This window comes from Paramacrobiotus metropolitanus, unplaced genomic scaffold, assembly GCF_019649055.1.
Source record: "Paramacrobiotus metropolitanus isolate TYO unplaced genomic scaffold, Prichtersi_v1.0 Parri_scaffold0000012, whole genome shotgun sequence".
Classification (NCBI taxonomy): Eukaryota; Metazoa; Tardigrada; class Eutardigrada; order Parachela; family Macrobiotidae; genus Paramacrobiotus; species Paramacrobiotus metropolitanus.
Window position 1 is genome coordinate 1596761 of NW_026570232.1, and position 12327 is coordinate 1609087.

The 12327-nt window shown below is 42.4% G+C and overlaps 1 protein-coding gene and 1 long non-coding RNA gene across 6 annotated transcripts; one reads left to right on the forward strand and one right to left on the reverse strand.

Annotated features, from left to right (window-relative positions):
- Positions 1 to 91: 91 nt before the first annotated feature.
- On the reverse strand, positions 92 to 10441 carry LOC129583972 (nascent polypeptide-associated complex subunit alpha, muscle-specific form-like). Of its 4 annotated transcripts, none has more exons than XM_055476040.1 (9): positions 9682 to 10441; positions 5795 to 6211; positions 4715 to 4987; positions 3020 to 3928; positions 2363 to 2530; positions 2184 to 2231; positions 1876 to 2061; positions 960 to 1445; positions 92 to 614 (listed from the first exon to the last, which is right to left on the reverse strand). In XM_055476040.1, exons 1-9 carry the CDS (start codon positions 9914 to 9916, stop codon positions 502 to 504), a joined length of 2835 nt encoding a protein of 944 aa, XP_055332015.1. In that variant the 5' UTR covers positions 9917 to 10441; the 3' UTR covers positions 92 to 501. The 4 variants fall into 4 exon arrangements, with proteins under 4 accessions (XP_055332015.1, XP_055332017.1, XP_055332018.1 ...); XM_055476042.1 differs by lacking the exon at positions 9682 to 10441 and adding an exon at positions 8112 to 8550; XM_055476043.1 differs by lacking the exon at positions 9682 to 10441 and adding an exon at positions 7030 to 7290.
- Positions 7875 to 10775, forward strand: LOC129583973 (uncharacterized). 2 transcript variants are annotated; one of them, XR_008689838.1, is made up of 5 exons: positions 7875 to 8063; positions 8208 to 8452; positions 9192 to 9229; positions 9373 to 9540; positions 9600 to 10775. It is a non-coding gene; the product is annotated as an uncharacterized LOC129583973 (long non-coding RNA). The 2 variants fall into 2 exon arrangements; XR_008689837.1 differs by lacking the exon at positions 9192 to 9229.
- Positions 10776 to 12327: the final 1552 nt, after the last annotated feature.

The following is a 12327-nucleotide window of genomic DNA, read 5'->3' on the forward strand; positions in this document are numbered from 1 at the left end:
TGCGCATCATTCCCGTAGCGGTACTCGATCAATCAAGGCTAGCCGCTACATAACAAACGGTTGACCAGTTCTCGCTGTATGCACAACAGGATTTTCCAACCATTTTATTAGTCGAATGATGAGATTAATACTGCGGTCAACCAGATCCGTCATCGATGCATCAACAGAAACAAAAGTAAAACAAACCCATCAGTTAATAATAATGGAATTACGAGATGCATTTCAATTAGTCATAGAAAAACAGAAATCCAATGCAAACGAACACTGCAAATACTACTGCCCATATCGCCCATTCCGGTTCGAAGAAAACACAAAAACAAACGTAAAACACAACCGCACAACAAACTGATACACAAACGTAATTCTCCGCGGGCATCAAACGAAAAATCGGTCAAAAGCTATTTCAACGAAATAAATACTCCGTCACGTCTCTACAAACAGACATAAAACACTCTTTGGTACGCATCAATTTTGAGAAAATCTTCCGGAATTCGCTTCCACTTAACAACTGCCCCCTTCCCGCTTGATAAAGTACCGATCGGTCCACTCGCCAGTCTCCGTGCAGTGCCGCATCGTTGCTTCCGTGAACTTGGCACACAGGGCACGAATGGAAACTGCAACAACAAAACACACTACGTCAGCAAGCGCTTCAAATATTTTCAACAATCGCAAAACTATCAAGTAAAAAAACTTCAAACAATAGACAAAACAACGAGGATTTCGACAATAAATAAACGAAGCAAAACTTCGGAATTTTCAGCGGCAAGAACTACAAATCACATGTGATTAAATTAATACATAAAGGATGCCACTGTTCATTACCGAAATTATTTTACATCACTTCATTCAAAACGATTTTCAGTTTTCATAAAATTCATTTTATCTGCACAGTGTGCAGTGCACACTCATTTGCATTTGTACAGTATTTCATTTTCTAATGAAGACGCCAGTTTGCATACCTCCCGACCGACCCGCCGCATCGAGCATAAATTTTTTATCCTCCCGCGTGAACGCATAATTAATCTCGGTGGCCCAGTCTTCCTCATCATCATCCTCGGACCGGTATTCCCATTGCAGCGCCTTCACTTCCCGCGCTCCCTTATAACCCTTCTTCTTCGGCTCGCTACTGCAGCTGGACGCCAGCGAGACGCCTCGGCTTTTGTCCTGCGCCTGGCTGGCCGTCGATGCCGCGTATTTGGATGGAGCATCCTTCCGTGGCCGTCCACGTGGCTTTGGTGGCGGCGGTAGACGCTGGCTATCGGATGGCAGCTCCATCACCCAATCGGCTGCATCAACGGAACTGGATTTGCTGTCTACACGCGCCATCGTCTGAGCTTTGCGGGGCCGTCCGCGGCGCTTCGACGGCGAAGCGGCGGTATCGGACGGCAATTCCATCACCCAGTCGCTGGAATCCTCGGAATGGGCTTTCTCTGGTTCTTGTGGACCTATGGAGAATCTCCCTTATTAATTCCGCTTGAAGGCAACATTTTTATATTGTATTTTTCAATTTTAAGAATGCTTCTTTCCCTTTCCGATCTTCCATGCATCTATTTCATGAATTTTGCTTTTACTGCCAAATCGTTATTTGCTTGAGAGGTAATTTTATGTAAGCAGTTTGTTTCTTCCATGATTTATTTTATTAAGAATTCTGCTCTTACTGCCAAATCTTTCTTTGCTTGCAAACTGAATTTTATGAAAGCCGTATGTTTCTTCCATGACATATTTGAATAATTTGGTTTTACTGCAAAATTTTATTTGCGTTATTATTAAATTATATGAACGCCTTTCCCATCTTTCTTGGTTAATTTTAAGCACCGATCTAGCGTTCGGGTAAATATTGTACCCAAACGTCGGAACGGAAACCGAACCACTTACGGGATTCGGAAGTTCGTGTCATATGTGTGGTGAGAACGTGCTGCACGATTTCCGCCTGGGCACGCGGCCCGAACCAGCATTCCCGGCAGACAAACAAACCTTTTCGTCCAACCGGCTGCAGCGCATCGGGATCACAGGGCTGCTTGAAAACGCTGTCGTCCGCTGTAGCCGCTTTCGATGAATCATCTGTTTAACAATATTGCAGCACAGTGTAAATACATGTATATCTCTCTAGTCTCTACATCTTCTAATCCTACCACACACCTAAGAAACCATAAAAACAGAAGAGACTTGGCATGCACACTCACCGAGACATTTAGACGCATTCACATGCAAGCCATTTTCAACACAGATGCCTAAACACAGAGAGTGGATAACAGCAGACGGAACACACCAGCAGCCAGACATGACAATTAATTACGAACAAGTGTGTATCAATAAACTGTAATCATGCCATGTTTGAAGTATTCAATTGCTGTTTGCTTACCTGATTCAAGGAGCATGCCATCCACACTGCTACCCGCCTGTTTTCTCCCTATTACACCATCATTCGAGCCCTTCCCGCTGACACCGGAAGTGCTGGCTTTCACATTGGGAGCCACCGCAGCCAACGGACGTGCCGGGCTCGTGGTTTTACCCCGCTGCGATGGTTCACCTGCACGCATGTATTTTGTAATAACAATGTATTGTGACGCGGTAATGATGTTAATAAAAAATGACACGGACATAAAACGTCAATAATATTCAGTATGCTACTGTGGTTCACCCACCATTTACGAACGTTAAATGCAATAAAAAATACAGCACATTCCATAAACTGTATCCTCGAACAGAGTAAAGGAACGTAACCACCCTCAATGACATAACAAGCGACATAATAAATAAAAGAACAACGAGCAGGATTTGGTGAATTTGTTTAAAAAAATAGGTAAAGAACACCCTTGCTCCAGTTGACTTTAAATTAACAACATCCGCTAAGATACAATAACTGAATTAATCGATACGAAATACAAACTACACTGAACTACGAAGTCGTTGCAACTTAAAAAATTATAAAATAGCCCAAATCACCCATTCTAATTCTAGTTTAATTAAACTGCATCAAAATAAATACAGTAGGTAAAAACTGCAAAAAGCAACTTACCACTGGATTCCACCGGTTCACTTGGCACCGTCTTCGCACTCTCCACCATGGGCCCTTTCATCGAGCTGGCTATTTCCGCTGCATCTCTTTTCCCATTCTCCGCAGCATCGGCCACAACAACCAGCGTACTAGGGCTTCCACTCCGCTGCAGGCTCTTCTGCGGGGAAACCGAGGTTCTCTTGAGCGGAACCACTTCAATGGGACTGCCAGCACTCGCTGGGACCGGCGGTTTCTCTTTAACCGGCGATTTCGGTGGTGGCGGAGCATCCATGCTGGATGTAGAAGGGACCGGCCCGGATTTGATAGGCTGTGGAGCGTTCACGCTGGACGGTAAAGGTGCTGGTGAAGACTTGACTGGTTGAGCAGATTCCACGCTGGCCACCGATGTTGACGATAAAGAACGCTGTAAGGATTTTTCTACCGGCAGTGTAGATCCTGGCAGAGGGTTGGGTTTGGATGGCTGTACCGTATTCCCACTTGACGTGGAAGGAGCTGGCACTGAATTCGGTCCGGACTTGGGTAGCCCACATGTTTCCACTCTAAGTGCGTGTGAAGGAGAAGATACCGCAATCTGCGGATTTGGCGCCGGCACTGCCGGCGGCGTGGGCAGAATGGTAAATCTGGGTGATGGTGGTGAACTCCTTGCGTAGGGAGATAGTTTCGGTGTCGGCAGCAGTGGCGGTCGGGGTGATGGTAGGGAATGCAAAGGCGCGTAGGCCAACGGTGGCGGTGTGGGGAGCAGTGCGGGCTTGGACTGGAGCGGCGGGTCCCCGCTGGACGTGGAGGATGACGGGGAAGGGAGGTTTGCGGGTGAGGGACTGGTATAGTTGGCCTCGGTGGCCACTTTCTTCGGGGTGCCGGGTGGAGTGATATCCAAGTCCGATAGTATCGGTCGCTTCTTCCCCACAGCTGCAAAACGATCAGAAACTGATAACAACCCGTAAACATAGCTATATTTTCTTCAGCACCTTGGAATTTGTAATACCAGTACACAAAAATGAGGTTAAAACCCATGCAGAATTTTGCCGTCGCAGATAAGGAGATTTCATAATATGTTCTGTTCGATGACATCGGATTTTCCTTGACCCATTTCAACCAAAAGATATTCGTTATATTTGCGTTATCTTATTAATATATTTCAACCAGCAGCAGTTATTAATTAAGATTGAAAGATAAAACGCGACCTCTGTGGTGGAAGCGAGAAAATTCAACAGATGTTTCGTTGTCATTTAGCTCTATTAAGAACTAGTTGCGCTTATTACATTTATGCGATCCATGTTTTTTGGATATTCTGAAATTGAGCTGTGATTATAATGTGATCATAATTAGTAGAAATATCGACTTCGAAAGCGGATTCTTTGTGAAAATAAAGCAAATGCATCAAAATTAAAGTAGGTTCTATTATTCAGAAAATGCATTTTACGTGAATTAGTAAGCCAAAGCGCAGTTTTTAGCAAATATTAGTGAAATACACGCCCGCTCAACTAGTACTGTAAAGTGCTGACTGTTAACAGTGTTAAGCCCCGACCATTCGTATACTCCGAATTCTTCTGTAACGTCAAAAACGTAAATACGGCTATCCATGTCTGTAGCAATATGTTTAAAACAACAAATTTTTCGAAGACCGTAAGCTACACAGATATATCTGGGCACATATAAAATAAATAATATGTACAAGCTATTCATGTTCCATACCGTTAATTGGTCCAGAAGAAAGCGGAGGGCTGGACACAAAGTTCCGCACACCGGAAACCGACGGTGTCGACACGGATTCTTTAACCGCAGGCTTCTCCGTTGCCTTAGCCGGCGTTCTGTTGGCAGATTTCGCCGCAAAATTTCGCGGATTCTTTTGGCCGATTTGATTAGCCGGCACGCCAACTGTGCTAGATTTTTTTGTTTCTAAACCCGGCGAGCGCGCTCGACGCGTCGGCGATGGCATAGGCATATGAACTGGCGCCATCATTGTGGCTGCATAAACGATCAGAAGAATAATTAACATAAGAATAATATGATGCAACAAATATTTTAAATCTGTCTATTAAATTAAATGTATAATTCGCGGCTTGCATTATCAGGTAACCACCTAGCCAAGCGGAATCTTCTTTTAGCGTACGTATACTGCAGTCAGAGTTAGAATGGTAAGATTTATGAAAGGAAGCAGTTGCCGCACCGGTCGATGCTAAAGGTGAAATTAAACACGTGCCTTGTCTGGTGTACAATATTTCAGCATCGGATGTCAGTCATATGAAAGGCTCAGGGAACGGAAGAGATCATAAGGAAAATCGCTTTCATTCATGTATCCATTACGCGTTAACACATTCTGTTCAAATTTATCATAACGAAGCCTGTAGAGTTTAGAGATACGTACGTATTTCGTACTGATTTTAACTAAAGTGAAAAAATAAAAAATTTTACGTGACTTTAAAAGCTGATCAAAAACATTTACAAAAGGCTAGATCTAAAACTCAAAGCCAGAAGATCCATACGAAAGCGAAATTTGCATAATCAACCGATAAAAGCATAGTTAGGTCAGAATCATCAGACCCATCACTGCAATATTTCACCATGATAAAACACTTCCGGCTTCGCGGTAAATTATTGCAGACAAATGCAACAACCAATTAAAAGTTGCTGTTATTACGAATTGCAGGGAAAAAATACGTTCGGAAAACGCCGCAAAACAAATAACCAAGAATCAGGAAAGTGAAAGAAACTATTTTATTAAAAAACTAAGTGCCGCAGTATTAATTACTAAAATAAATAATCACTACGTACTTGCTCTGCTGCCGAATCTCCGCGCCAGGATATTTTTGTCCATCTTGGCCTTCTTCTCCGGCGGTTGACAAACTCCACTGGCCTCCTTCTGGATCTTCTCCGGGTGGCTGGTGATGATGTGATCCTGCGCCTCCTCCCGCAGCAGCCAACCGGGACCCTGCACCCCTTTATTAGCCGCCGTGCACAGATTGCAGTGGAACTTGACCGTCTTCTGATAGCCGCCGGTCAGCAGTCGCTGGTTGACTGCCACGGCGTTAATGTAGAGATCCAGTTTGGATTGCGCCCACTCGGAGTACTGCATTTTACGTTCTACGGGCTTGCTCGCTCCATCATCGGGGAAGAACAGTGCCGATGAGACGGACTGCGGCGGGCTGGACCGATTCGACCCACTGGCACTCCCAGCTTTGGCTGGTGAAGCTAACAAGTAAGGAAAAAAATTGGCATCAGTACAATGTGGAATTAGAATACTGTCTGCGAGCGCAGATTTGGCATGCCGATTTGTCAAGGTTCAGCGCTACTCTAGTCCGCAGACGGCTGGAGTGCCGGCTCAAACGATTTTATCGCGCATACAGTCATACGGCCCAGCCAGAATATCATGCCCACGTGTTTGTCAAAGGGAGCGTACGCAGGTACGCACGTACGAATATTCAAATTTAACCCAGCAAGCAGGAAAAAGCGTGCAATGCTGTTAATCCCACTAGTGCACGCCGCACCTACCAGGTGTTTATACAGGTCGTACAATACAAAGAGTCGCAAATCGCAGTTTATAATATTACAACCTTTTAGTTCAAGACTTCAAACGATCCCTTGAAATTTGAATGACCCGAATCCCATACTGATCGTATATATTCCTTCGTAAGAAATCTACGTGTAAGCCTAGGAAAACTTAAAAAAACTACCGTGACATCTGCACTCCCGTGACTCGCAAAAAAAGCTTCTCCAATGCTGACAGGAGTCAAGTGCGCACAGCTTGCTAATTACTATCTATCATTAACGCAATACGCTGCAATCATGATACATCATACATGCAAAGCCGCTCATCTAAAGATATAACAGGAAAAGAAATAAATCTTCAGTTCTTCATCGCACTTTTCTGTTTCATTGCACATGTGGTCAGCCTGGTCACGTGGTCTGAATAATACTTTACGACTTGCACCTGAGCGTCAATTGTTTTGTTTACTACCGTCTACCTCTACGCAATCAGCTGTCTTAAGTCTTAACAGACTTTGACTGACAGGTAGCAACTGGCTGCCACGTCCGTCCGCGTGCCGGTCTGGCAGGCTGGCCGACAAGAACTCAGCGAGAACCGAAATCCGAGACCATTCAGAAGATCATAGCCATCATTGTAATAATTAATCGTGCGAGATAATGTGAGTTCGGCCGACATAAAGAAAAACCGCAAACATTATTTCTCTTCTCACAGACTAGAGCACATTCCACGGATAGCTGCTAAATTCTGAGCATAACAATTAACTGTGCAAGTTTTGCATTGAAATTGCTAGAAGACCACCGGCAGCGTCATCCGTATGTTATCACAATCTAATTTACAAATCAGACAACGGTAGGTGATCCGTGGGGAACCAAGGCTTTTGCAACAACGAGAGGAACAAACGTTCAAATGAAAAAGGTTTAAGCACAGTGCTCTACAAATTCTTTCGCGCACACTGAATTCTTGTGTAGTTACTAGCTGCCACTTGTGACGATATACAGACAATAAATTAACAAGGTGTCGGCAGAATCGCCTTGCAAATTCCCAGATACAGTACATGAATTATTTTTTCTGCGCAGTTGGCTGACATTGGGTCATAGCCTTTAGAAGTCCTTTTCAACAAGACCTACCTGCTATTATACATCAGAAATTACTACTTAGAATATTTCGATTTAATTTCAAGTAAAGCTAAGTAGTTTAACTTTTAAATAACCTAAATGTGCCCCAAATCAAAGGATACCGATTCAGCAGCGGCATAGAGCCGCCGGATCCATGAACTTGTGAGAAGAAGTTTAGTACCACACGTAACCAGGCAACGGACAATAATACCAGAGGAGCCGGTTGAATGAAAAACATTCAAATACTGCACCTACTGCTAGTGCACTATGTGCATTCCTCATAAAACCAAGATTTACCCTATCTACCCGTCTACCGGTACCTTCGACTTTTAACCAATAGATTAATCACGTGCCCCCGCATCACCATCGGCTATGATATTGAAAGTGCGCTTCCACTGATCTAGCGGGAATCTTTTGCCTTTTTAATCTCAAATAGCCTGAAGTATGTGCTCAGTGCTGTAGGCGGAATCTGAAATTAGCCACGACTTACCGTTTACAATTAATCTTCCCCGAATGTGAATGACTATAAGATAGCGTATAAAGCCAGGTCTAATCTGGAATTAATTCTGAGTACTTCTATACGTAGGACGCCGGACGGTATGAGTACTACTACTCACGATACCGATAATTCATCCCTTCATTGTGAAATCTTATCGCTCACTCCAGGAACGAACCAGAGTCCAGAAAACAATTATATTATCTCACGATTATCATGGAAATTCGAGACCATTGTGCAGTCTTATGGTAACCGGACAGCGCATTTAAATATGCACATGAGAACCTGTAGCAGGCAGTCAGCACCCCGCCAGACAATTAAGCGTTATGGGAGAGGTAAAAAGTAAAGCGGTCAGAAAGGCAGCACTGTTATTTGCATGTTTGTTCTGGGTGAGTTTGCACTGTAACATTTTACAGTAGTGTCAGACGAATGAAACGATAGCGCTATTAGCGAAAAACCTGGTTAAAGGTACATATTTATTCAGGTACATAAATTTACCACTGAAGGTTAGAGGACGCAATTTATCGATCTAGGCTAAATGATAAGGCTACAACACTAAACAGTCAAACTAAACTAAATAAACAAAGCTAAGCTAATAAGCAACACATAAAAGGTATGATAAAATATTTAGAATGAAATTAGGAAACCATGCATGAAGCTGAAGTTCACAATAAATCTTGATAAGCCTCTGCTGAGCCTGCTCGACGTGCTCGTAGCATATAAAGTTAGACAAAACACTGTGATTCTAATCGTTTTCTGAATCTGGACATATCCAGTTCATCAGAGCAATTACTCGTAAAAAACCCGCATTGTGTAACAGGCAACTAATTAGCTCGGCTTTAATATCGCAGTCTTTGCGAAGCAACTCTACGTACGGACTTTACGAGTACGGGACACAGTACAAACGATTCAAATACTGTACATTTTTCTACTCACAAATTCACAATTAAGTACACGGTGACGTTCCCGCTTGAGAACAGCAAATGGTGGTGAGTCTCCGACACTACGGTACTTGAAAAATATACTTAGCGTGTCGCTGAACCTAAAGGCTAAGTAAGCCATTATGATTCACAGATTCACTAACCGAAAATCAGCATCGCACTGCGAAATTAGTAAGTACAGTAAATTAAAATAAAATCATCGTCCAACTTGTGCTGCGTAGGTTGTGACTGCTCAAACGTATGATTTTAAGTTTTTAACAATTTCAGTACGTATAATTGTTACTGTTGTATATTGTTTTCCTTTTTGTTTGCAGTTCGCCAGTTCCTAGCAACGAATCGTTCCTGCCCGAGTAAAATTCAAATTTCAAAAAAAAACCTGTCAAAATATACGGCGTAACGATAACTGATAGCCAACTGTAAGCGCCAAATCAGAAGGCACGATTAAAGAAGATCCCCACTTCCGCGTTGTGACAAGTTTAGAAGTACTGTGCCAAATTGCCAATCATGAATAATCTAATCATCTAAGATCGCATCGTTGCAGGTAGTCAGTAACAATAAGATTATAAGCAGCAAGCTAAGCAGATGCATAACAAAGAAATGCGTCTGTTCGCCTTGACTCTTACCGGGGCCCCTGGACGAGTCGTCGACCGCCAGACGACCCAGCTGGTAATATTCCGTAACAGGATAAAGGGCAGGAAGACTGCGCATCTTATCGGGATGTTCGATTTTAACATGCCTTCGCATAGAAAACCGCTGGTTTAATTTCAGTCCGCAGACGCGACACAAGTAACTCTCCAGAGTTTTATCGCCCTTCGCAAGAGTTTCGATCTGCAAATCAGCGATCTCGTGCTCTTGCATAGCTGCTAATTAAACATCCATTTTAAAAATCGAAGATCCCAAACAACCCTCCAAAACACAAACAAACTGAATGTTAATGTTTCAATGCATGGAAGACCAGAAGACGCAATCCCCAAAATATTTAGCCTGCACGCTGATGCCAAGATTTACTAGTGTGGCATCTGCAGATTCGATTTGTGATCAATCCAGCAACCACTACTGTGTCAATGCAAATGAGCAAGAGATTAGAGTAGTGCCGCAGTCGCATTGGCTGACACGATGTCTGTGCATCAATGGGGAAGGAAATTCGCAGTCGCTCTTACTCTTTCCTGCACACTGGAAACTGGGTATAAACGAGTCACGACCAGGAATTTAACGGCCACAAAGACTCCAAAATATAGAATAATAAAGCTCTAAATCAAAGACGTAAAAGCTGAATCACGAACTGCGATAAAGTTATGATGAAGATTTAGAAAGGAACTGGAAACACAAAATACTTGGAAGGAGCTCGCAAGGGCCAACTATAGATCGCAAATAATGGAAAACGCATCCACAAAATGACAAAAAAATAAAGAAGTCAGTTCATTAGTAACTGCGCTGGGGGGAACGTCTGATTTGGCAGCCAATGCTAGGCCTTTCTCCGTGCAGTTACATTACTCGTGGAAGATCTCTTGAGAATTGTTGGGCGGGGATATCTTGTACTTAACGACCAATTACCACGCTATACATCAGTGAGCCCGCCCGCCCCGTCGGGCCGGTGCCAGTCGGGCGGGGCCGATTAATCATCGGTAGAATGCAGAAATAATCGAATAAATCGCGCATGTAATGCAGCATTGCCGGCACGCACAAGAAACTTTCGCATGTTAATTGGCAGTGCCGATCTGGCACAGGCTTTACAGCAAAAGTTATTCGTAAACCTTAAATCTACATACAAATAAGAAATTAGAAATTGGAATTTGGATTGCATATCTAAGCTAATTAAGTAATTAGTAAAGGCATAGTAAAAAGGCATAATAAAAAGGCATAATAAAAAGTAAGTAAAGGCATAATAAAAAGTAAAGGCATAGTAAAGGCGTCCAGGCATGCTAAAAAAGCATCACCACCAAAATATAAGCTTTAGCTCACTAATCAGTGAGCTGCACCGTACACCCCCTTAATTCGATGCTCGTTACTCCGCTTCCCAAAAATACACTGCACTGTAAAAATAAAAAGTGGACTGTCCTCCTGACTATGACGAGCCGTTCGTGCTAAAAGGGTTTATATATGTTATGTTACTTATGTTATGTTTGTTATGATTGGCATGTTACTTGTGTTACGCTTGTTATGTATGTTACCTTACTTATGCTGCGTTTGTTATGAATGTTATTGTACACATGATACTATTTTATGTTTGATTTCAAATTATTTCTAATCATGATATTTAATAGTGTCATGATTAGAATTAAATTCACTAGAGCAAAGTGCTAGTACAAGTTACAGTTCACATTATAATAGCAATTCTCGCGCGAAGTCATCCGACAGTTTTGCCGCAAGAGTTGGTGATAGAAATTAAAACAATTATTAAAGTTATTCTGATTTTATTGGATCAAAAGTAATGGTTTATGTCCTGCAGCTGTTGTTAAATAGTAAGAAATTCAACAGTGCTCGTATACCTAATAATTCGTATACTGTCTAGGAGACCCTGACAATTTTTAAAAATTTGTAATCTGGCAGGAATGGCATAAGAACGTCTGCTTCCCTTACGTAATTACGTCGGTGGACGAAAACTGGAAGAGTGTACGGCTAAAGCCTAAAGCATCATCCACAAGTTACAACATCAGAATAAAGTTACAGCAGAAAAGCCCGTACTGCAGTAACACTGTATAAGTAGTGATACTCGCAAAGCAGTATGCAGTACTATGTAATCATATACAGTAATTATGTATTGCCACGCTCAGTGGACCACACCAAATGGAATTATTTTTTAAGCATACTATGGTATAATATCTTTCCACATCAAAATTTTCTGAATATATACCCGGAAAATGTTCCCTGGTTAGAGTTTACATTTAAACTTCACCGAAATTTGATGAGCACGTTTCAGTACAGGACGAAGCTTCAAAAAAATTTGCTTTTGAAAACAGAAGAAATTTAAATTTTCTTAAAATTAATATTTCTTAAATTTTTAGCAATTCTTACAGTAATGCCCTGCGCTGGAGTCGTTTGTTGCGCGCCAGTTGACCTTTGTAGATAAATTTGCCCCTACGTAGTACAGTACCCGCAGCGCATGTTGCCATTCTTTTTGGAGAAAATAAATCAAGATAAATTTTTATTTTTAGTTAAACTTTTAGCAAACCTTGCCGAAAAATCTATCGATGACTTCGCGGAGGACTTGCCGTTTCAATATGATCTGCATGTAGGTATAACATGTACCGGCAGTATTATGATACCGT